The sequence below is a fragment of the Dasypus novemcinctus genome, chromosome 2, assembly GCF_030445035.2.
Source record: "Dasypus novemcinctus isolate mDasNov1 chromosome 2, mDasNov1.1.hap2, whole genome shotgun sequence".
Classification (NCBI taxonomy): domain Eukaryota; kingdom Metazoa; phylum Chordata; class Mammalia; order Cingulata; family Dasypodidae; genus Dasypus; species Dasypus novemcinctus.
The window spans coordinates 46,545,961-46,570,583 of NC_080674.1; the positions used below are offsets into that span (position 1 = coordinate 46,545,961).

At 35.0% G+C, this 24,623-nt stretch overlaps 2 protein-coding genes across 2 annotated transcripts in view; one reads left to right on the forward strand and one right to left on the reverse strand.

The window, feature by feature from the left end:
* Positions 1–12,736, forward strand: part of CCDC152 (coiled-coil domain containing 152) — a 78,212-nt gene extending 65,476 nt beyond the window's left edge. The window contains exons 7-9 of the mRNA XM_004448220.4: positions 5,709–5,836; positions 11,628–11,714; positions 12,291–12,736. Of these exons, the coding sequence (XP_004448277.1) occupies positions 5,709–5,836; positions 11,628–11,714; positions 12,291–12,440 (365 nt within the window). The 3' untranslated portion in view covers positions 12,441–12,736. The remainder of the gene's footprint in view (positions 1–5,708; positions 5,837–11,627; positions 11,715–12,290) is intronic.
* SELENOP (selenoprotein P) lies at positions 12,555–21,897 on the reverse strand. Its single transcript, XM_004448221.3, has 5 exons — positions 21,648–21,897; positions 18,968–19,183; positions 18,060–18,272; positions 16,240–16,357; positions 12,555–14,022 (listed from the first exon to the last, which is right to left on the reverse strand). The coding sequence occupies exons 2-5, from the start codon at positions 19,168–19,170 to the stop codon at positions 13,522–13,524; spliced, it is 1,035 nt and encodes a 344-aa protein (XP_004448278.3). The 5' UTR covers positions 19,171–19,183; positions 21,648–21,897; the 3' UTR covers positions 12,555–13,521.
* Between the last annotated feature and the right edge of the window lie 2,726 nt (positions 21,898–24,623).

Genomic DNA, 24,623 nt, shown 5'->3' on the forward strand with positions numbered 1-24,623 from the left:
ATTACTTATAGTAAAAGAATTAGTAGTCCTATAAAATTAACATAAAATATATAACTAACAACTTTGGTATTTGTGTGCTCAGCGTATTGAATATAATTTTACTAATGAAATTTTCTTCCTTCAGTAAACAATTCTTGTAAACCTATGTTTATGGTTAGTTAATTTCATGATTGGTATAAAAAACCTTTCTTAACAAGCCCATCTTTATGCACACCATGTGCAAAATTTGACTTGAAATGGATGATAGCTCTAAATGTAAAACCCACATCTTTAAAACTGCTAGAAGAGAGCATAGGAGACTATCTTTGCGGCCTTGAGTGAGGCACAACTTCTTGGTAAAAAACAAAAAGCCCAGTCAACAAAGGAAAAAATTATAAATTGGACTTCATCAAAATTAAAAATTTCTGATCTTTAACACTGCTAAGAAAATGAAAAGGCAAAAAAACCATAGGCTTCAAGAAAATATTTTTCTTTTTCTCAACCAGGGCCCTGATTTTAGCACAACAGACATGCTTTGGCTAAGTACAGTTTCATTTGTACCACATTCCAGAAAAGACAAACTATAGTGACAGGAATCAGATCAGTGATCGCCAGGGTTTGGGGGAAAGATATTGACTGCAATGGGCACACAGCCTCTTTTTGAGGTGACAGGGAAATTCTGTATCTTGATTATGGTGGTAGTTAGATGAGTGTCTGTGCTTATCAAAACATATCAAACTAGTGGAGCAAATGTAGCTCAGTGGTTAAGCACGTGCTTCATGTGTACAAGGTCCCAGGTTCATTACTCAGTACCTCCTAAAAAACAAACAAACAAACAAAACCTATCAAACTGTATACCTGAAAATGTCTCAAAATGTTAGGTTTTGCTATGTATAAATTAAACCTCAGTAAATCTGAATTTAAAAATAAACCTAAGAAAGGTCAATTATAAAAATTAAATAAACTCAATGGAGATCCTCATAATGGCATTATCAGATATGGACTTTACAATAACTGTGATTAATATAGTCAAAGGATTAAATGATCTGATGGAGAATTTCAGTGAAGAAGTAGAAAGTATAATAAAAAAAAAAATACATGGCAAAGTGGATATGGCTCAAGCGATAAGGCCTCTGCTTACCATATAGGAGGACCCAGGTTTGATCCCTGGGACCTTCTGGTGAAAAAGAAGAGAAAGCGTGCCTGCATGGTGAGGCAGTGCCCACACAGTGAGCTGAGTGCCCACACGAGTGCCCAGATGGTGAGCCAGTGCCTGTGCAGTCAACCAGTGCCCATACGGTGAACCAGTGCCTATGCAAGTGAGTCACACAGCAAGATGATGACACAACAAAAGTGAGACAAAGGGGAGAGTCAAAGTAAAGCACAGCAGAGACCAGGAACTGAAACAATTGACAAGGAACCTCTCTCCACATCAGAGGTCCCTAGGATCAAATCCCTCTGAATCCTAGAGGAAAAAGATGAGAAGACAAAAAAGAGAAATAAATACAGAAGATCACACAGCGAATGGACACAGACAGCAAAAACAGCAGTATGGGGGCAGGGGGAAAAAAATAAATCTTTTAAAAAGTACATGGAAATTTGAGCACTATATAAACAAATTAACTGAAAGTAAAATTGCAGTACATTGGTTTAACAGCAGATTGGATAGAACATCAGAGCAAATTAGTTGCTGTTTTACTTCCACGTCCCAAATTTTGTGCAGATTTCTCTTGTGGTCAACTCTTATCCAGAATCAAATAGGGAAAGGAATTCTGAAAAACATGGTTCTAGTTTAGCTAAGGTGACAGTACAAAACCACCAAAGACAGGGGAATAAATGAAATTAAAGTGTTGGAAGAGATTTATAATCCCTGTAAAGTACTTTTACTATTTTATTAGATTCTGATGTATCAAGTAGGCATGTTGTAATCACTAGAGTTACCACTATAGGAAGGGTAAAAGAATGTGTATCAAACTAATGACTCAAGATAACAAAGGGGAAAAAAGGGAATTAAAAACAATTATTTGGCCCAAATGAAAGCAAGAAAAGATAGAGAAAGAAACACAGCAGATAATAAGTTAGTAGATTTAAACTCAAATATATTAGTAATTACATTAAATCTGATTGGACTATATGTTCTAAAGAAAAGACAAAGTATGTCAGATTGCATAAAACAAAGTCTGAAAATATGCTGCTTTCAAGAGGCACATCTAAAATATAAAGATATAGAAAGATACTAAATTATGGAAAAGTATATGCCATTCAAACAGTAACCAACACAAAACTGGCTTAGCTATATTAATATTAAATAAAGTATACTTTAAGGCAAGAAAGAATACTAGAGATAAAGATTGTCATTTCATAATGATAAAATGCTCAGATAACCAAGATCATGTAACAAAAATTCTAAATTTGGGTGCACCAAATAACAGGACTTTAAATATATGAAGTAAAAATTGACAAAATATGAGAAACAGACAAATCAAAAATCAAAATGGGAGATTTGAACACATCTATTTTATTAGTAGAACAAGCTCACTCACATACACAAACACACATTCAGTAATTATATAGAAGATGAAGATTTAAACAACAAAATTAACAAACTGGCACTAAGTGACATTCTAAACACTATACCCAATAAATGCAGAATGCACATCATTTTCAAGTGCTCATGGGACATTTAAGAAAGTTGAACATATGTTGAACCATAAAGCAAATCTCAGTCCATTTCAAAGATCTGACATTGTATAGGTTATTTAATCACATTGCAATAAAGATAAACCATGTAAAGAAACAGGTAATTAGAAAATCCCTACATGTTTGGAAATTATTTCTGAATAGCTTGAGATCAAAGTAGAAATCACAAAGGAAGTTAAAAAATATTTGAGCTGAACTATATAGAAAACATTACATATTGACTACAGCTGTGCTTAAAAAAAAATTTATAGCCATATATATAAATATTGGAAAAGCCTAAATATCAGCTCACTAAATATTTATATCAGGAAGATAGAAAAGGAAAACAAAAAGGCCCAAATAAAGTAGAAAGAAGGAAATTGGATCAGCTATTAATGAATTGCAGACTAATACATAATAAAGATGATCAGAGCCAAAAATTTTTGAAAGGACTGAAAGCAGGAAGTCAGATATTTGTACACAAATAGAAGCTGTATTCATAATAGCCAAAAGTTGAAATCCAACAGATGAATGGATAAACAAAATGTAGCATATATATACAATGGAATAATATTTAGCTTTAAAAAGAAATGGAATTCTGATACATACCACTACGTGGATGATTCTTGAAGACATCCTGTTGAATGAAATAAGCCAAACATAAAGGTATAAAATATTGTCTTATTCCACTTATACGAAATAATTAGAATATGCAAATTCATAGAAACAGAAAGTAGAGTACAAGTTATTAGGGGTAGGTGTGAGTTTGTGGAATGGAGAGTTAATGCATAATGGGTGTAAGGTTTCTGTTTGATATGATGGGAAAGATCTGTTAATGGATGTTTGTGAGTGTAGTGCGACATTGTAGGTATGATTAATCCCACTGAATGGTATGTGTGAGAGTCGTTGAGATGGGAAAATTTATTTTATATATATATTTCACTAATTTTTTTAAAGAGACAATGACAATTAAATACATGATCCTGGACTGGATCTAATAATGAAGGAGAAAAGACCCAAAAGGACATTATTGGGACATATGAAAAATTGGAATATAGACTGTAAACTTTATATCAGAGTTAAACTTCTTGAACTTGATGACTGTACCTATGGTGGAATATTTTTGTTCTTAGAAAGTGTACATGGAATTATTAAATGATCAAGGAGCATGATGTATACAACCTATTCTCAAATGTTTAGAAAATAGATACATGGATAGACTGACAAACAGATGGAGGTATGGATGGATAAATAGGAGAGAGAGAATGATATAACAAATGTGATAAAATGTTAAAAGGTGATGGATCTGGGTACCTGGGTGGGGAGGTATGTTGGAGCTCTCTGTATGGATTTTGTATTATTTTTGCAACTGTCCTGTGATTTTTAAATTATTTCAAAATAAAGCTTTTAAAAAATAAATTAATTGATGAATTCTTGTCAAGACTGTTCAAGCAAAAAGGAGAAAGCACAAATAATCATTATCAGAAATGAAAAAGAGGAGAGGAAAGGAAACCACCTTAAAATTTAAAAAGAAAATGACCTGCAAAACAAATTGCACAGATGAACACCTTTATGCCAAAATATTTGAAACTTTCTATAAAATACACATTTGGTGTGCGTGGGCACACACAGACACAAGAGGAATTGGAAAATATTAATTATCCTATGTCTATTAAAGAAATTTAATCTGGAGTAAAATGTTTTCCCACAAAGAAAACACCAGGCCCATATAGCTTTCCTAATGAAATTCTACCATACATTTCTTGAAAAATTAATGCCACTCTTACACAAACTCTTGCAGAAGATTAACAAAAAAGAGGGAATAGTTCCCAGTTTATTTCATTAGGCTGGCATCATGATGTCAAAATCTGTCAGGGGAATTACGATAAAGGAAAATCACATGCCTGTCTTTTAATATAATATCCAAAGATGGGGCCATTTCAGTACTTTAGTTCTCATTTTTTCCCACAACTTCTCAGCATTGATATCTTCAGCATTGCTGCCTCCAGGCTCATAATGCATACAGAATGGGGCCATGTGGAAGTCAATTCCTCTCAGCCTTTTCATAGCTAAATATGTTCTTCTGGGCATTGCCTTCTCCCAGGGCCCTGAAACTAAGCCCTTAAGTACGGGTAAGATTGACTGGTTAAGACTGGAAGAAAGACCTTTTAGCCAGAAAGAAAATAAACACCAAAATATACAGAGGACAAGATGTGGGGTATGGTAGAAAATAAAAGTCCATTTTCTATCTTTTCTTTGCACTTTACAAAAAGGTTCAGTGAGCAAAAAACCAGAAATTCTGGTCTTAAATTGTCAGTTTAAGACAATGGAAAGTGATTGAAGATTTTTGAGATGAATGCTATATTTAGAGGTGTGCTTTGTGAAGACTGACTTGACAAGAGAAGATGGAAATTGGTGACAGAGAGCCTGGACACATAGAGCAAGTGAGGTAAAATGAGGCTGAAAGTTAGACAATGGTGGTAGGAGAAATTAGTTGTGAATGGAGGTCCCTTATTTATAGGCCTTGTGAATAGACTTGATTTTCCCCCTAAAGTTAAAGAGTTACTGAGTTTCCCATCCTGGATAACAAGGTGTCATTAACAGGAATAGGAAAGTTGAGAGAAGAGAAAATTTGGTGAAGAATAGAGACACAGTTTGAATATGAGAGAGGCCCAATCGTACAGAATAGAGTATAACTGGGACTTGATATAGCAACAGAATCATCCAGTAATTTGAGGTTTTCTATACATAGGTACCCAGGTTTTGTGCCCCTATTTAATCACTATATCTCTTATTCTCTAAACCATTTATATTTAAGAGTACAAATCAGTATATTCATTCAAAAGCATTTGATGAATGACTTGTGTTTCAGGCATTTTTCAGGATCTTGTCAAAAATATCTAAAAGTTAGCTTGTACATAAACAGTTTCTAAAGTATGTTTTTATTAATAAAATTTAATTTCTTGCGTATCATTTAAAATATTAAAGAAATATGTTTATAAGATTTTTCACCTGCTACAATTAATGAATTTTATTTTTGTTTTATTCAGTTGAATTAAGTGAAGAAAAGCACAAAGAGCTAATAGGGGAAAAGGAGATGGAAATTTCAGAGTTAAATGCAAAGTTGAGAACTCAAGAAAAAGAAAATCAAAATGAAATAATCAGACTACAAATAGAGGTAGATGTTTGAAGGCCTGTTAAATTTGACCCTTAATCTAGACTGCATTTTGAATATGTTTCATCATAGTGAGATAAATTTCAGGGACAGGGTTTCACATACCCTCATTCCCATCAAATGCAATGCTCAAACACCATGCAACTGTTAACCTAACTGCCTTTCTGCACTTTTGACCTGAAGTTGGGACTCTGCAGTCATTCAAAAGGGCCAAATTTCCAGAAAGGGTATTGTTTTCTTTGAGACAGATAATTTAGGAATTATCTGCATTTCACAGCCAAGTCTCCACAGGCTCAACAGGACTACCATTCCTGCAATAGAGTGTTGCTAATCCTTAACATTAATCTCTCATTAACAGAAATTGTGGGCCCTTGGTGAACCAATTAGAAATTCCTTTTGCTTTATTTGGGATAAAAAGAGACAATTAAACAATGGGAATTTCTCCCTAACAAATTTGTGAAAATATGCATATCAAAAGGGTAGACAAACCAGATTCCTGAAAAATCTTCTAATAGTACTTTCAATAGGGGCATTTCATTTTGAAGTACCTCCACCTTTAGCCAACTAATTTACAAAAAATTGGCCATAATCTATTGGTCTCATATAGTGTTCAAAAAGAAAATATCTTTATAGAAAAGGGGTCTCAGATCCCATTTTTTTGAGGTTTGTCCAGAAAATCTGCCATAACAATATAATATAAAAATTAACACTGAGTTAATAAATACATATATTAATTATATAAATTAGTGGTTATCAAGAAACCAATTATCTAAAAGAAATTCAGCATTATTAAGTAAAATGTTTATAGAAAATTATACATAATACTCATTGTTCTGTTTTTTGAAAAAAGATTGTATACTCATTGTCACCAAGTAGACATTCGTTTGATCCTGAAAAATATAGAAAGGATTATCCACAATGCAATAGGGGGAGAATTTCCACAAGAAAAAATTGCTGCTCCTATTTCTATGTTAGCAATGCTATTTGAGTGCTTATTAGGTGCTGAAGCCTTTGCTAAGCACTTTACATATGTTATGTCACTTGATCTTCATAATTTGCCCATAAGGCAAATATTAATATTCCTATATTATGATTAATGTACTTGAGATTCCTGACGTCTCATTGCTGATAAGTGTGAGAGCTAAGATTCTTCTGATACTAAAACCCATGCATATCTTTCTTTTAGCATGATTGTGCAGTATGGAAAATTCTGTCTAACATTAAGGGCAGATGAAGTTATGGGTATAGGAAATAGGACCTTGCATGAGAGCTCTCCTGTCTCAACCAGGGTAAGCCAGCATGGAATCTGAGTGAGCAGAAAATAGTTAGCTTGGAAGACAGGAGATGTGGCCAAAGCTTTAAATACTTGCTGCTTCTGTTCAGGTTCTGGGTTGAATCAGAGAAAGCAAATAGAGGTCATCAGTGGTCAGCTGGCTGAAGGAAACTGGAGTTGGCAGGATAAAGGAAATGTTGAGTTAGGGGATGGCAATAACATGCTTAGAGACCACTATTCAATGCAGAATACCTACAGTACCAAGTAATAAGCATAGAGAAATATGATGCCAAGAAAGAGCAAGTCCTGAGCTGTAACAGACAACATGGTATTAACAAGAGGTCCTGTCTGAGCATCAGGTCAAACAAAGAAGCAGACAATTGGTGAGATGAGACTCAAATCTGGAGCCCAGATCCATGACTGGAGATCCAGGCCAGGCTATGCCATAAAAAGAAGGGAAAGGAATCAAAAATTGTAAAAGTATCTATTAGGTGTGAGGCATTGTGTTGCGCCTATATTTACTTTAGGTTGGGTTTCTATTTTCTTAAGTAGGCAAAGGCAGAAGTAGAGCCAGAATCACACATGGATAAGGGTATACAGCAACCCTGTCTAACAGAAATATAATTAAGTCAAATATGTAATTTAAAATTTCTAGTAATCACAGTTTAAAAAGTAAAAGAAATAGTGAAATTAATTTTTAAAATATTTTATATAACCCACTGTATTTAGAACATTATTTTACCATGTATTTTACCACGTAATTAGTATTAAACAATGTAGTATAATCATGCAATGGAATATTACTCAGTCTCTGTTTTAGTTTCCTAGGCTGCTCAAAGCAGGTGCCATAAAATGGGTTGGCCTTAAACAATGGAAATTTACTAGCTTACAGTTTGAGGCTCTGAGAGTGTCCATATCAAGGCATCATCAAGTCAATGCTTTCTCCCTGAAGACAGTCTACTGGTGATCCTTGGCTTCTCTGCCAAATGACAAGGCACATGGTAGTGTCTGCTGGTCTCTCCCTTCCCTCCAGTTTTAAAGCTTTCAGCTTCTTGTTTCTGTGACTTTCTCTGTCTGAACTTCATTCTCTTATAAAGAACTCCAGTAAGAGGATTATTACCTACCCTGGGCCATGCCTTAACTGAAGTAATCTCATCAAAAGGTCCTACTTACACCCACAGGAATGGATTAGCTTTAAGAAATTGATTTCCTGGGTGGGGTCCTTACAGATCCCAACCACCACAGTCTCTAAATTCAACATCTCCAGTCTTCATTAGCCATATGTGCCTAGTGGTTATTAGCCACTAGGTCTAGAGAGGTGACCAAAAATGAAGGAAGAATAAAGCCTAGATTGTAAAACCAGGAAGTACTGAGACACATAGAAATGGAAAGGACACCTGTGTGAGGGAAGGGAAGAGTGTTTGCTCCTAAGACCAAATGCAGGCAAGGCCATACAACATCACACTCAGTCCAGATAAAGACTGAGTGCCCTCATACTTGTCCTAAATTTTAGCATCTGGTTTTAGATACTCTTCATATTGAACACAGACAGATCATTATGTGTGTGCTATACCTCAGAGTGGGGCTCAGTCAAGTAATGGTAGTGCTGGTGATTTCAGCTAAGGCAAAGGATGTCGCCTATGAGAATCCTCAGATCTTTAAACGTGTGTTTAGAAAGTGCTTTGTTTGGCTAAAAGTCATGGCAGGAAGTGGAAGAAAGAGGAAAGTGCCACTTTGAGTTCCAAAAAGTCTTCTATAACTACAACACCATATGTGTCTACAAAATGATAAAGAAAAGGAAATGGGTCTAAGTAAAATAATATATAGCACTATAAATTGATGTACTACAAATGAGAGACTTTACCTTGCTTTAGTAAAATGTCAGATTTTTCTTTTAAAATATTTATTTACATGGAACCATTGTGACAAGAAGTTTCACTCTATAAAAATCTGTCTTCATGATTAGTAGCATTCAAATTGTAGCATTCATAAAGAAGACCATTTCATCAGTTCTTGATAAATAACAGCAAGTGGCATCCTAATAAGTACATGCACTGAAGTCTGATACTTAAATCCAGTTTTGCTGGGTAAATATTCATAACTGGCCAGAAAAAAAATCATTAACAGTAACATTTAAAAATTAATTCTTAAATATGTGAATCAGGGAAGATATTTCATTTTAAATCTTAGAAAGAAATCACAAGCAATTGTGCATATAGAAAATTTTATTATTAATAATAGCTGCAGGTAAACAGACTAAGTGATGTAATAGTGTTTAAAACCTTCCCTCAGGAAGCAGATTTGGTGCAATTGATAGAGCATCCACCTACCACATGGGAGGTCCAGGGTTCAAACCCAGGGCCTCCTGGCCCGTGTGATGAGCTGACTCACGCACAATGCTGATGTGTGCAAGGAGTGCCCTGCCATGCAGGGGTGTCCCCGGCATAGGGGAGCCCCACATGCAAGAAGTGTGCCACATAAGGAGAGCCACCCTGCTTGAAAAAAGTGCAGCCTGACCAGGAGTGGTGCCACATACATGGAGAGCTGATGCGGCAAGATGACGCAACAAAGAGAGACAGATTCCTGGTGCCACTGACAATACAAGCAGACACAGAAGAACACACAGCAAATGGACACAGAGAGCAGACAACTGGGGGGGTGGGGGGAGAGGGGAAAGGAAAAAAAATCTTAAAAAAAAACCTTCCTTTTTTTCCCAGCCCACTGCAAAGAATCCTGTTATTGCCAGCTCAATTTTATCCCTTTACTCCATTCCAAAAGAGGATTATTTCTTGTTGAGGAGAGGCTAGGTTAATCTATTATATATAATAAAGAGATTAATATGGAGAGCAGAGGGAGAGAAAAGCTATTTGGAGTTGGCTATTGATAGAGATATTGCAAGATATGGTGGTAGGAGAGCTTTTAAAGTAACTAAAGTCTTTGATAGAGATGGATATGAGAAAACAGTATTTATACTTTACCACTTTTGAGAAAATGCTAGTAAATGTCTTGAGTTAGTTTGAAATTCTTTTTGTTTCCAGATAGGATTATTTTTTTTTCTCTCTTCCTCCCCTCACCTCCCCTTTTCATCTGAAACTGAACCACTGGGATTAAAACAGTATATATACCTCAAAAGCTGAGCTTCTATTCTTTTGCTCTAAAGCCTTTTCAGAAGGTTGTTTAAACAGATGTCAGAGTCTCGAAGATATTTTAACAAAATAATTGTCCTTTAACTTTTTTCCTCTGCCAAAACCATTTCCATCATTTTCCAAATAGCTTTCCTTGTACTCCTGCTTTGCCTTATGTTACAAGAATTCACAGGTCTTAGTTAAAATAACTTACTTTTCATTTTCCTGAAGCTTTGAGTTCCTTGAGCCTCTTGGCAGGGTACCATGTTGAAGACTGCGTAATAACCATTGGTTAGAAAGAGGAACGATGTTGACCTTAGAGGCTCTTTGCTGCTCTTGCTACTGCCTTCTCCCAATTGTACCTACTAACCAGAGCGAGGCCTGGGAGGCTGACTGAGAGACAACAGGCTCTGTAGATCAATAGTTGATCTACCATCAACTTCCAATCCACTGTTTAGGAACTTGCATTTTGTCTGTGCCCTGGTGCTGGTCTAGCCCAAGTCTGTTATTTGATTGGTTTACAGAACTCTTTTCTCTTTTGTTTTTTATCCTAATTATAACTGTCCATTTCTCTCCCAAGCCAGTATACAATCTCATAAAGAATTTATTCTTAGTCCTCAGGGAGGCTACACTAATAAAGTAAATCTGAAGAGAAGAATTATAATGGAAGTCTTTGCAAAATAGTAAGCCTTTAAGAATGGTTTATGACAATTTTTTAACCTTATTCAGTTCAATGCCAAACCAGCGAAAGTTCAAACTAAATCAACAAAACCATATCCAGTTTTTCTCCCGTAACTGTTGCTTATGTTACATTCTCTTTACAAAATATACTCATGGCATTGTGAAAGTATTTTTAGCTATCTTTTAAGTTAAACTAGATTCTCAACCCGGGCTATAAAGAATACCTAATATCATGAGAAACACATGATGTCCAGCCTTACTTCTGAATCTCTTAGGTAGTACACAGGCATTTGGTATTTTAAAAACTTTCCCCAGGTAAATTAAATCAGATGGTAGAATCTCAAAAATATCTATGGAGGTTTATGGAATATATTGATATACAGAATTAAGAGTGGAAAATGAATCTCTCTTGCTTGCTCAATATAGCACTTAAAGAGAAGTACTCAGAACCTTTTGACACTATATCCTAATTTAGTCTAACATCCTTCCAGTAAATTAATAGGTTAAATAATCAAATCAGAGTTAATCTTGTTTGGGTATTCTTTGCTCTTTCTTAAAAACTGTTTCCTAAAGAAAAATATTTCTATTATCTGTTACACAGAAAGTACATTTAAATTATAAATTGTATGTCAAAAAATATAATGAATTATATTTATAGAAACAATTGTTTAAATAGAATTTCTCAATAACTTTTTTTTTTTTCAACTTGATTCAGTTTGATGCCAAACTAGCAAGAGTCCAAACTAAATCAACAAAACCTTATCCGGATTCTATTGCTTTGCCACAAAGTATCTATAGAAGGGTATGTACATTAATTCTCCCATGACTGTTGCTTAAGAAAACAAAATTTCTTAGTGTGTTTCTATAAAAGTTATCTATTTACTAACAATATATTTCATAGTTGTTTCTTAAAATATATCTCATGATCAGAAAGGTATTAGATTTTGAATAATCTTAAAAGTTCACTTTCTATTAAACTAGGATATCTAAATAGTAAATCAAATCATTAGAGTCTTTGGACTCCTAAGGAATTCCAAAAATGTTATTTTGAACTAAGACTCAGTGACTTAGTTATGCTGGAATACCTTAAGCACTTAGTGGAATTCATTTTGTTCAATTCCTCCTTTATTTTCATGCCTTATAACTTCAATACTTATAGGGAGAAGGGAACAAACCAAAAGAAATGCTGCTTACGTGTGTTTTTGTAACCTTATATTGGTTTTACTCCATTAAGTTCCCCAAAATAAAATTATAGACCTTTCAAAATTAGGTGTCTTTTTAAATACCTCCTTAAACCAGAACTATATTTTCTGTTTTGTGTTTTTTATACATAATCTTACTTCTACATTACAATAACAATTTTTTCTGCTTCATTTAGAAACTTCAGCATCTTCAAGAAGAAAAAAACAAGGAGATTGCAATTCTTCGTAATACCATTTGTGATTTAGAGCAACGCCTCTCTCTTAGCAAAGATTCTCACCTTAAGTCTGTTGGCAAAGAATCTCACCTTAAGCATAGAAGGTTTTGAAAATAGCAGTAAATTCATTAGTTGCTATTTAACTTCTTTAAAAGCAGTTGAAATTTTCACTTCTATTTTCAATACAACATACCGCCTAATTAATAACAACAATGAAACAAAAAGAACAGCTTTAAACTTTTTTAATAGAGTTTATATTAAAAAATCCACACCTTGGCCAACTGTGTACTCCATTCTTGCTTAATGGTATTAACCATAAAGGAGTTCAGGTTTATAGGGCTTAGTTTACCTACTGAACCATCATTGATTATGGAAATACTTTCTAAGCAGCCTAAAACTAGACAATCTTTTATCTTTTCTTTATGTCTTTCCAAACAGGCCCTCTCAAATTTTAGAAGAGTGTGATACAATGTTAGATAAAGAAAACAAGATATAAAGACTCCATTCATATATGATATTAAAAATCAAGATATGTGCCTTGGGTATAAAAAGTATAAATGGTTATTTAAAGTTGTCATGATATGCTTTTTAGCAAAATATTCATGTGTAAATTGTTTCTGGATCTTAAAATACAGAATCTACTTCTTTCTTTAAAGATTTAACCAGTTTTAAAATGTAAGATTAAAAGATGAATATTGTTTTGAGAAATAAGTAAAGAAAAAATGGAAAATACATCCTTGTTGTTCTTTCTCCATTCTAAATTGCTAACTATCCAACAGAAACCCCTAGGTCATAGTTTATGTTTCTGTTCTCATTAATGCAAATAGAATGCTGGAAAAAGAAGAAAAAAGACATATTAACCAGCTGCAATCACCTTTCAGTTGCCCCATAATTTGGGTGAAAATTCCTATGATGTAGATTTTTAAATTTAGAAGCCAATATGGTAAATTTTCCCAGGTTTGCATAAATCCAATTTCTAATTTTTTATCACAATGAATTAGGTTGCTTATAAAATTAGTAGAAACAAAATTGTGTCCAGACCGACTTGAGTAGTATACCCTATTTTAAATATTTAGTCTGAAGGTCATTTTCACATTTCTGCCTTATTAATTCAGCTTCAATTGGTGCTGACTGCTGTGGGCTTGAGCAGCTGCTGACTTACCCGTCAGGCAGCTGGAGGCAAACGTCACTGTCAAGATTCAATGACGTTCTCCTCCACCCAAAGCCCCTGTCAGCTACATAAAGATGGGAGATTTTCTTTACACTGTCAGGTGATTGCAGACCCTGTTTTTTCAAATATCAGATGTCGACAATGTCAGCATCAGCTACTAGGTGCCAATTCTGAATCTTTGGGCAACTTTCAGAGTAATTGATTTTTACATCCCCTTCGTCAGAGTTTCTTTTGATGAAGGGAAAGTTGAAAACCTTCACTTCTTGGCATATCTCAGCCATCTAGGTGACGTTCTCCTTGCTGGCCCTTGTGCTTATGGTGGTGAAGAAGGCCTGGAGGAAAGGGAAGCTGAGGAGTATCTGGTGCTCCTTGTTGCTGATTCCCTGAAGGCTGACTGTTCCCAGGATGCTGATGCTCATGCTTTTGGTGATCATGGTGATGGGGCTGTGACTGAGGAGCCTGGTTTGTTTTTTCCACAGTGACCAATGATATATTTTTACAGATGTCTTCATCTTTGGGAGTCTGAAACAAATTTATAAATGACTTATTAATCTGTTCAAAGATTTTGCAAGAATGCATGGAAAATGACATGTAGTCCAATATACATGAAATTCCAACTAGTTGGTTAGATTTTTTTTTCCCCATCACCATACTAATAAGAAGAGTGTGATGTCGGTTCCACCATCTAAACTATTTTTGTTAAAGTTTGGTTCCCCTGCTTATGTCATTATAAAGTGCTTCATGTTCAAAATTCACATTTAATCAAAGGATCTTAAGATTATCTCTCAAATGAGTTAACATTGCTATTTTCCAAATAAGTGAAACAGGGTGTAATACAATTAAAGTTCAACAGTTTACCTAAGCTTCTATGCTAAAATGAATCAACAGAATGCAAATTATCCTTTTCTTATCTGAATATTTTCTAAACCTTGAGTCTAAAGAAAAATTTAAGAAGTGAATAAGATTTAATGAGAACACCAAACCACTGTATTTATATCTGCAGAAAGAAAACTAAATAAACTGGTTAAAAGAACTTAGATTGCAGTAAAGGCAACCAAATATCAAATCCTAGAATCAACTGACACGTGGAACCTTTCATACCTATGTCAAGAAAGCATTTAGTTATATTTTGAAGCAAACTAATTTCTCTCTGATAATTCAAAAACGCCAATAAACTATGCTCAGAATTGGTAGTTTTTCATACCTCAACCCATGCCCAGAAATGTTTTGAAATTCACCAAATCCTTGCTCATAGAGTATGTGCCCCAGCTTGTAGTGCTGTCAGCCAAAAGTAGCAATTTACTACCTGTTTGCTATTGACCATAATGATAACGTTCCATTCTGTATGAATCCGGTTCTTTAATCTCCTGAAAATCTCTATTGTTTTGTGGTGTTCACAGATCATAGGTTCAAAGCCTATAGGTAGAGCAATGTAATATAAAACCTCAACCTAAAGTTTATTTGACACCTCCAATTTGATGTGACATATCAGATACATGTAGTATATTCTTCTTACTTACAGATGGTTCATAAATTTAGGGCATATTACGGGAATTGTTTCTGTCCCTTATCAATATAACTAGGTATATGGATAACAATCAGGCCTTTAAAAAATGTGAAATATAGATATAATCCCAAAATGTGAAGAATCAATGTAGCTAGCATTTATTGGACACTTACTATAGGTTAGATATAGTGTTAGTATTTTATTTGCATTACCTCAGTCTCCTCATCTTTAAAAGGAGTAAAATAACAGTCACAGGATTATTATGAAGATAATAATGTAAAAAGTAACAGTAATTAATCTATGTGCTCCTTAACAACTAAATAAAGTAAGTGATTTAATAAAAATTTGAAGTGGCTTTCTTTAGAGTTGGGAAAAATCTCGAAGGGTATACAGCTCAAATATAAAATTCACAGTTTTTTTTTGGTAGGCAAGGGAGTAAAGAGTTTATTTAAAAAGCTAGAAATAAGGTAAGTACACAACCCAAGACATGGGTTACAGAATTGTTTTTAAACTGAGTTTAAATTTTGCCCCAAAAAAATATATATATCAGGAAATGCTTAGAATTATTTTTCTTTTCAATGTGAGAAGAAAACAGTCTGGTAAACACAAATTAATTATTTTAATATCTCTTTTTTTAAGTAATATTTAATTAAACACAGTGCTTCGCATAACAAATATTCTCATGGTTATTAAGAAAGAAATATCAGGAACGAGTAAATGACATTTCATTTTGAAGTAAATGTAGTAAATCCAACTGCAGAGTGGGCAGACAATGGAAGGACTTCACAGCAGAACTGTTAGGCTTGCATCCTTGGTAAATTAAGTGGATATCTGGGCCCCAATTCCAATGCAGGTAATGCCATGGACACACTTCGCTATCACTATGCTGTCATATGAACATGTTCAGGTTAATACAATGTTGTTTTATGTTGACTGAATTCTTTGAGCACTTATACTCATGCAGTATCATTTGGTAATTATTGAAATATGCAGTCTATATTGATTTTTATTTGTAAAATCCTTCTAGATAAAGGCAACAATATCCAAAGGTGTATTAAAGTATATGTTGCCTAGGAGGAAATATGTATAGTTACAAAAATTATTGTTATGATTTATTTTTAATACACTACTAGAACTATTGCTTAGATTATTGGTCATGAAACACTAACTTATTTAGATATATCTTAAAGTATTTCCTCTTTTCTCCTGGTAAAAATAAGTGAGAAAAATACCATGGAAGAGCAGTTTCCACATTTCTCTTCACAGTAAGCAATCTTAATGGCTCCTTCTACATACAGGAAAGATAGGAGGGAATAAGGCAAACCAAGATGATAGACAAGACGGCCACATCTGGAAAAAACAAAAACAAAAATGGACAAGTAAATACTTTACATTATTTTCTGTATCCTGATACTACTCGGACACTGTCCAGGATAGATATTTTAAGTTTAATAGTTTTATTACTAATACTTTTTCATATCTTAAGTACATTTCCTTGAATAGGGTCTACAAAAGAGTTCCCTGGCATTCCATAGCAGATAATGTCATAGCAAGACTACAAATAGTCTAGTAGTAGCTTCATGAAATATTATAGATGTGTAATCCTAAATAACATAAAAAATATATAGTATAGGGGAGTGGTTGTAGCTCAGTGGTTGAGTGCCTGATTCAATTCCCAGTACCTCCTAGGGGAAAAAAATGTATATTACAGTCATTATATTAATACTAAAATGTTGTTATTGGCATATAAATTCTACCAATGCCCAAACCACTACCTTATAAAACTAGACTCCAAAAATCACATGCACTTTCATAACTTCTAATGCAGCACAGTCAAATTCCACACAACAAGAAATCATAGCATAACAAAAAGATCCCCAAGCCTTAGTTAGCCATTAGCCCATTTATTTTTTAAAAATATCTGATACTACAAAAATTTCAGCAGAACTTAGGAATTATAACACTTGGCATGACCAGAAATGGTAGGGTTAAAATGTCCTTTTTGTCCACATTTTACCCAGTACATGCTGTTTTATGTGAATATCAGAGAGTTACACTTTACAGATGACTAAATTGGAATCTTGGAGACCTAAACAATGAGATGTTATATTAAAAAATATTTAGTGTAACAAAGTTCCTATTTGGAATGATAGTAATGTTTCAGTAATGGATAAAGGTGATGGTAGCACAACTATGTGAACATAATTAACAGCACTGAAATATAGATCTGAATGTGATTAAAAGGGGAAATGTTAGATTATATAGTAACAGAATAAAAGCTTAAAAAAAAATCCACAAACACTTATGGTAGTTAAACCATGGACTATTGTACAATTACAAAAATGTGCTATCATCTATTGTAACAAATGTTTCGCACTAAAGCAAGGTATTAATAATAGGATAGTATATGGGAATCCTGTATTTTATGTATGATTGTTCTGTAAACACACAACTTCTCTAATAAAGGAAAAAAATTTTAATAAAAAAAAATCATTTAGTATAAGACCAAGTAGGGCTTAGGCCTAGGCAGAGTCTGGCTCACCATTCCTGAAGATCTGAAAGAAAACAGCACCAACTAGAAATGTTTGTAATAAGAGCATGTATACAGGAGTTTCCCTTAAACTGTGAATGTTTTATTGTTGACAGGATCAAAAGAAGATTGGTTCAAATTAAGCCTAAATGATTCACACACTTTAGAGGTCAGAAATTCAGGAATGTAACTTTAATACTATAAATTAGATTTTGAGACAGGCCAAGTGTGGTTGTGTTTTGATGTAACCAACACATCAATTCATAGGGTAAAAAGTATAGTCAAGTTTCCAAATTTCTCTGCTGGAATAATGAATTCTTTTTTATGCTTTACTTTCAAGAAAGTCATTTAAAAATATTAAAACCAAACATTTAGGGGGTCCCCTTGGAATCCGAGTGCTTGATAATAAAATAAAAGCAAATGTCTTCTTTTAAATCATTTACAATTTAATTAACTACAAAGCAAGTATCTTTTCACTTGTTCGTGTGTGTGTGTGTGTGCTGTATCTGTGTGCATACATACCTATCATATATGAGGAAGTCATCTTTGTTTCCATTTAAAAGAGTCCAGACATCTGTTTGGTTTTCTTCTTGTTGATAAACAGAAATATGCTCTGAAACCTCATTTTTAAGATGTATATACTTTAATCGAGAATTCATTCCATTATGATTGACAACAATATAAGAAATATTAGAAAATCCTTCTTTCTCCAGTTTTACTCGCAGGCTCTCCAATCTAAAAAATTTGGGGAAAATATATGAAAAGAATAATCTCATTTAATTTTCAGTGGTTTCAACTCTCTTCCTCATCATTCTCTATTTTTCTCTATATATGAAACTCTTACTATTTTTTTCTTACTCATATGTCTTCTTTGTAATGTTGTAAAAGACCCTGAAACTTTCATTTTTAAAGTTATTTATTAAACACTTGCGCTCATTTAAAACCTTACACTAAATATACTAAATACACTCATTTAGTCTCAAATTAATCTTTTGAATTGTATATTCAAAATTGTATATTCAATTCTTTTGAATAAATATTTAAAGCGATAACCTAGCAAGCATTTTTGTTATATATTTGTCCTATTATATATACATTTGTGTGTGTGTGTGTATTTGTTAAATGATCCAGGACTCCTGATAGCAAGTCTATTGTTCATCCTACTCTGGCACAACACCACATATTTAGTATAAAATTTTAAAATATAGATACCCAAAAAGAAGAAAAAAGTTTCATAACCCCAGGAAAACGACTGTAAACACCCTGGTATATATCCTTCTAGTCTTCTAACATGTTATATGCAAATGTACAGTTTTTCCAAAAATGTGGCTTAATGAAAATATCTTTTCCATTTTTATTTATTTATATTTATTTGTTCTTTTATTAGCCTCCTCCTTTGAAAAACCTAGACCACAGAAAGACTACCTTACCTAGATGCCTGCAGAATGCACAGGCTTCAGCTGGCTTGAAGAAGAGCAACCACAGTCACTGAACCATTTGAGTTCAGCATTGGATCTTGTCCCCTTATGCTCCAGCCTGGGGGATGCTTACAAAAGGAACTTTGCCCCTGGCTCTCTGCTCCTCCCCAGGGGAGGAGACAGAGAGCCAGGGCAAGCTCCAGGCTCTTCCACATTGCTGGGGTTGTCCTGTAAAAGAGAAACCTTTCTGTCATCTTCACCAATATAATTATCACAATGGATTTCTAAAAATCCAGCAGGTGTAATTCTACATCCTGCAAATATTTAGTCCATGGATTCTGTCTCCATGTTGTTGGGCACATTAGCTTGGGCCTCCCTGCACTAATCTTCCCATAAAATGGAAGGTATCAGCCAAAGGCACCCTTTAACTATCTGGTTTAGCAAAATATTTTACAAAAGCATGCTAAGGAAATTTGTCTTATCAGGCAGCCCAATACTTCTCTAAGAGAAGACACGAGTTTAGAAAAATACTGAGTGTGGCTTCTATAACCGTGTAACATTTTGCAAATACAACCTGACTTTGATTTGAAACACACCAAGTTCTGACTGCTTCTTTCTGTCCTCAACAAATCTAAGTAAGGAAGGGATAAATAGGGGATTCTGCACAATAGTGAGAAGAGTGAGCATAGAAAGAAAACCCAGGAAGGAGGTGGTAGCAAGGCCAGTACACCAATATGAAAATGGCTCATGCTGGGCCCTTAGCTTTTCAGGTTCAGCCTTTCTATTTTTGTAAATCTCTTGGGTACAGGTCCTTTTGCTCTTATTCCTCAAAATCTAGCTATATGTTAACATCAAAGGATCTGAATTTCTTCAGATATAAAACTCCCTGCGATGATGTTACTACCACACCCAAAATAAATATGAACCGAGGCAGCAAAATTGACAGCAGGGAAATATCACAAACCACTGCCCTTTGAACCAGTTACAACTCCATGAAATCTATATTCAATCAGTCAATTTATTGACTGCCAGTACTTTCAGGAAATCCTATGATGAAACTGCATATTCTAGGGACAAAAGATGCTTCCAGAGTAGGGAAGTTAAAATGTTAGATACCTGACCAGAAATATCCCCAGAACTAAGGCTAGCTCTCTTAGCACAGAAGTCAAATAAAATAGGTGAATTTTTGTAGAGAGGCAGTGAAGAAAGGAATATGCTCGTTAGAATTGGGCAGAGAACAAAAGATCCCTACAGGTAAGTCAGGCTCTTTTTTTTTTTTAATTTTTTAATAGCTTTTTTTTTTTAAGATACATAGATCACAAAAAATATTACATTAAAAAAAATAAGAGGTTCCCAAATACCACACCCCGTACGACTCCTCCCACATCAACAACCTCTTTCATCATTGTGTCAGGCTCATTTTTATAGGATTCTCAGAGAAAGGGCTAGACAAAACTCCAGAACTAGGAAGTGAGTGTGTTTTTCAGGCTTTGATCTAGGATGGAAAATCATACGGTCCCTAGAGTGAACCCAGAATGAAGAGGGGATAGAATTATTAAAACAAGATTGGTCTGGGCTCTAATGCACTGGTAGATACAGATAGAATTTTTTAAACCCTAATTATCTTTCATATTATTTAACACTTCAAAATATAGGCTATCTTGATGAGAACCCAACTGTGGGGGCAAAGGAGGGGAGACAGAGAAAAAAGTAAACGATTTAAGACCCTCCCAACTATTTATTCTAATATTTTTTAAATTCAAATATTTTTAAAAAGAGGCTATATCTGAACAGCTGGACCTATCTAGAAAACCATGTAATAAAACTTGACTATAATTTTACCTCTTAGCTATATAAAAATAATGAAGATAAATAACAAAATTGGATTTACTGCAAGCTATCCAATAACAATTGGGAAGATTAATTGTAAACTTAAATAACCTTACTACTTTTCAATCAAAAAACCTAGATTTGTTGGCCACATATAGACTTGTTTAAAATACTACATTAAAAGCCAGGAAATGCAGAACCTTTCTCCATTCTCTTCCCCTGAACGTCAGACCTTCAGACAGACATCTGAGATTCTTTCCTCATTCACCTGAAAGTACCCACACAAACTTAAACTGCAAAACTTTGCGTTTAAACACAGACTACCTGATTTTTAAGTCTTTTGCGGTGACCATTTCAGCACTGTGAACCAAATCCTCTCTCCCTTGCTTTTTTCTTTTTTTCTTTTCTTTCTGAAACTGCTTACAATATCCCTGAACATTTTTACAGCACTGTAGAATGGGCTATGTCAGACTGGGCTCTTCAAATCCATGGGGCCTTTTTTTCCCTTACAGTTCTCACTCTATTTCAGTCGCAAGTATTTTAAGTGTGAGTATGCAATAATGCTTACATAACATCACCCTTTTGTACAGCAAAACTGTTAGGTTTCTCCATCCTCCCCTGCTCCTATCTTCATCCTAAACTATGCAGAAGGCAGGGCAGCCATCAGCAAGACTGTCAGATGTGCCTCTGCGGAACTTCACCCACCACACCCAATTCCAGACTTTTTGTTCTCCTTATTAGTGTTATTTCCTTCACCTGCCTTTTTAATAGTCTATTCTAAGGAAGGAACCATTTTATTAGACTCAAAGACAAAATGTTTACCAAACTCTAAAAGAACCAAGTATTGGAAGTTCCTACTTACACAACCCCTCTCAATGTCTCTGCTTCCTTCCTCTGTGCTCAGCTCCAAAGCGCCACAAAGCCGCCGCGAGCCGCTGGTATTTATAGCCCTGTTGTTTACCTCACCCTCAGCTGTAGTTGAAAGTTCAGGGCTATCTGCTGCAGTGACCCTGCAAGAACAAACCCCTGACCTGACTATTGCTATCACACAACTTACAAGAAAATAACAAGTGCTGCCCTGCGTAGAGGGGGTGGTGGGTAAGGGATGGCAATTAATGACTTTTTTCTCTGTCCTTTTTACTCACCCCGGTTTCTGAGATTTAATGGTACAGTCGGGGGAGGGAGGTAAAGAGGGCTCCAAGTCGTGGGTTTTTTTTCCAAGTTATGTTCGGGGAAAACATTTGCTGAACCAGCAAGTTATGCTGCTGCGTTTAAAAAAGAAAGAAAAAAGAAAAAACCTTTCCTTTTGCTTTGTGATGCTGAGGCCCTAGCCCAACCCATAGTACGTGAGCTCTGTTAGAAAAGTCACCTGCAGTTCCAAACCATTCCGGTCTCCTGCTGCTACAGACATGTTCGGATGGTTTGGGTGTGTTTAAAACTTGAATCTGTGTGGATTTCACAGGCCTCCGCTCTTTTCTTTCTCATTTAAAGAAAGGAAATAAGAAAAAGCCCTCTTATCTAAGGGAAACCAGGCCGAGGGGGAAGGTGTTTTGGAAACTCTATCTTCTGCATGTTTGTTCTATAAACCTACAACTTCTCTAACAAAAAAATTATATTAAAAAAATCAACCGTAAAATCTTTACAAATGTAAATACCGTATAAATAAAAGTTAGTAGTGGCAGTAGACGTGAATAAATGTATGGAAACTTCAAAATGAACAAATAAAATTTAAAATTCCTGTTTCAGAAAGGAGTAATTCATTCCACTAATTCTTACACAGCCGTGGTACGTGAGGTAAGGAGCCTCCGTGGATAGTGATGGTTTCCAGGAATACTTTGCATACTTGAAAATGCCTTGCATTTTATACAGTCGAACTCTTATTGACTGCTATATGCTGCGTTTTGTTGCACAAAATACAGGAAATAGAAAGAGGCTAATATGTTACCCATCTACTTTTAAGATTCCAGGTGGCAAAGGGGAGAAGATGGGGAGCCTGTGATATCCGAAAGTAATCCATTCTTTTTTAAAAAAAAAATTGAATATATGCTTAGACTGGAAAAAGAAATTACAACACATTCAAATTAAGAGCAAATGAATACTTAAAACATTCAGAGTCCAGACAGTAGACTCTGTCTACTGTCAAAGAGTTTTAAACAGAGAAGATTTAATAAAAAGAATTATTAACTGGTAAGAAAGAATTAACAACTAAGGGAAATACAGGAATAGCAGATGAGGGGAGCAGCCACTACCTCCAGGGCTAAGAGTAACCAAGGAAGGAACAAATTTGGAAGAGCCCCACCACCACCTTCAAGGAGAAGGCTTAGACCTCATGGGTAAGGTGGCTCCGGCCCACCTCACAAAAACCTGCTGAGATGTCATGAGCCAGGTCTGGCAAGCAGCATACCTGCTGGGATATGGTCTAGACTTGCTGGGCAGCCGCCCGTTGTGTGCCGGAGACTCACTAGGACACTGGTTGAACTGCTGAAAGAACTCACTGGAAAGCCACTCACTGGAGTCCCCCTGAAACTTGCTGGGGCAAATGACAGAGAAGCAAGAAAAGAGGGAAGCAAACCAGAAGCAGAAAAAGAAGTGCCCCTTTTCCTCCAGTGTTCCTCCAGCACCTTCTTCTGACAAAGCTTAACATTTGGCCAGCTGGCAAAGAAGAAATATTTATAGGGTCCAGCTCCAGTATTAAAAAGCAGAACACAGAGGGTAGGTAGGAGCTGAGAGACAACACATTGATAACAGTACAATGCCAACATCTAGATAAACTATATTACCTCATCATTATTCATTTATTCATTCATTCATGAACTCCCCCCACAAAACACTATTCAATATTTTTCCTAGTCTTTTTTGGCTTCATATTCTTTGATGTTGACTGCCTCTTTGTATGACAATGATTTTGTGGCATCATGTTCAGTAGAGAAGGTAGAAAAGTAACTCAGTCTTTCTTCTGGAATCTTTGATGGAAAATGTGTTGGGGTTTCTTTATTAGAGAAGTTTTGAGTTTACAGAAAAATCATGCATAAAATATAGGATTCCCATATATCACCACATTATTAACAACTTACATTGCTATGGAACATTTATTACAATTGATAGCATATTTTTATAATTATACTAATATTTAAAGTCCATGATTTAACTTAGGGTTCACTCTTTGTGTAGTGCAGTTCCATGGATATTTTGTATTTTTATAGATAACGTATATACAATCTAATATTTCTCCCTTTTAATCATATTTCAGTGTGTTACAATCCAATTCCTGAAGAGCACATGTTGCTGTGGCCACGAAGCCAAAGAACACACCTGGCAGAGAATCAGACATAGCTTTATCAGGACTTATGAACAGGAAAAATTCTTTGATGGTGGCCGGTGAAAGAATGAATGGAGTCAGCACTCTACAAAGAGATGAGAAAATGAGGGGTGATAAATAAGGGGTTTCAGAACAAGGACATTCCATAGGGCGTGAGAACAAAGTTTCTGCTAGGGTCACATGAAGCGTGTAGCTGGGGTCTCGTGATGTGTTCACTATGCTCATAGGAAGGAAGTTCACTGTGTTGGGAAGATTATAGTTTACAATAACATCTATCATTCTCTCCCCTCTGGGGTTATGTAGGCGGTCACATACTGAGGATTTAGTAGGGCTTGGGTCCCCACACAATGCTATTGTGTTCACAGTGCTGTGCTACCATCACCACAGTCCATTACCAAAACTTTTCCATCATTGCTAATAGGAACCCTGTTCCATTTAAGCTCTAACTTCCCATTCCCTATCACCACCCAGTCCCCTGGTAACCTATAGTCTAGATTCTGACTCTATGGGTTTACTTAT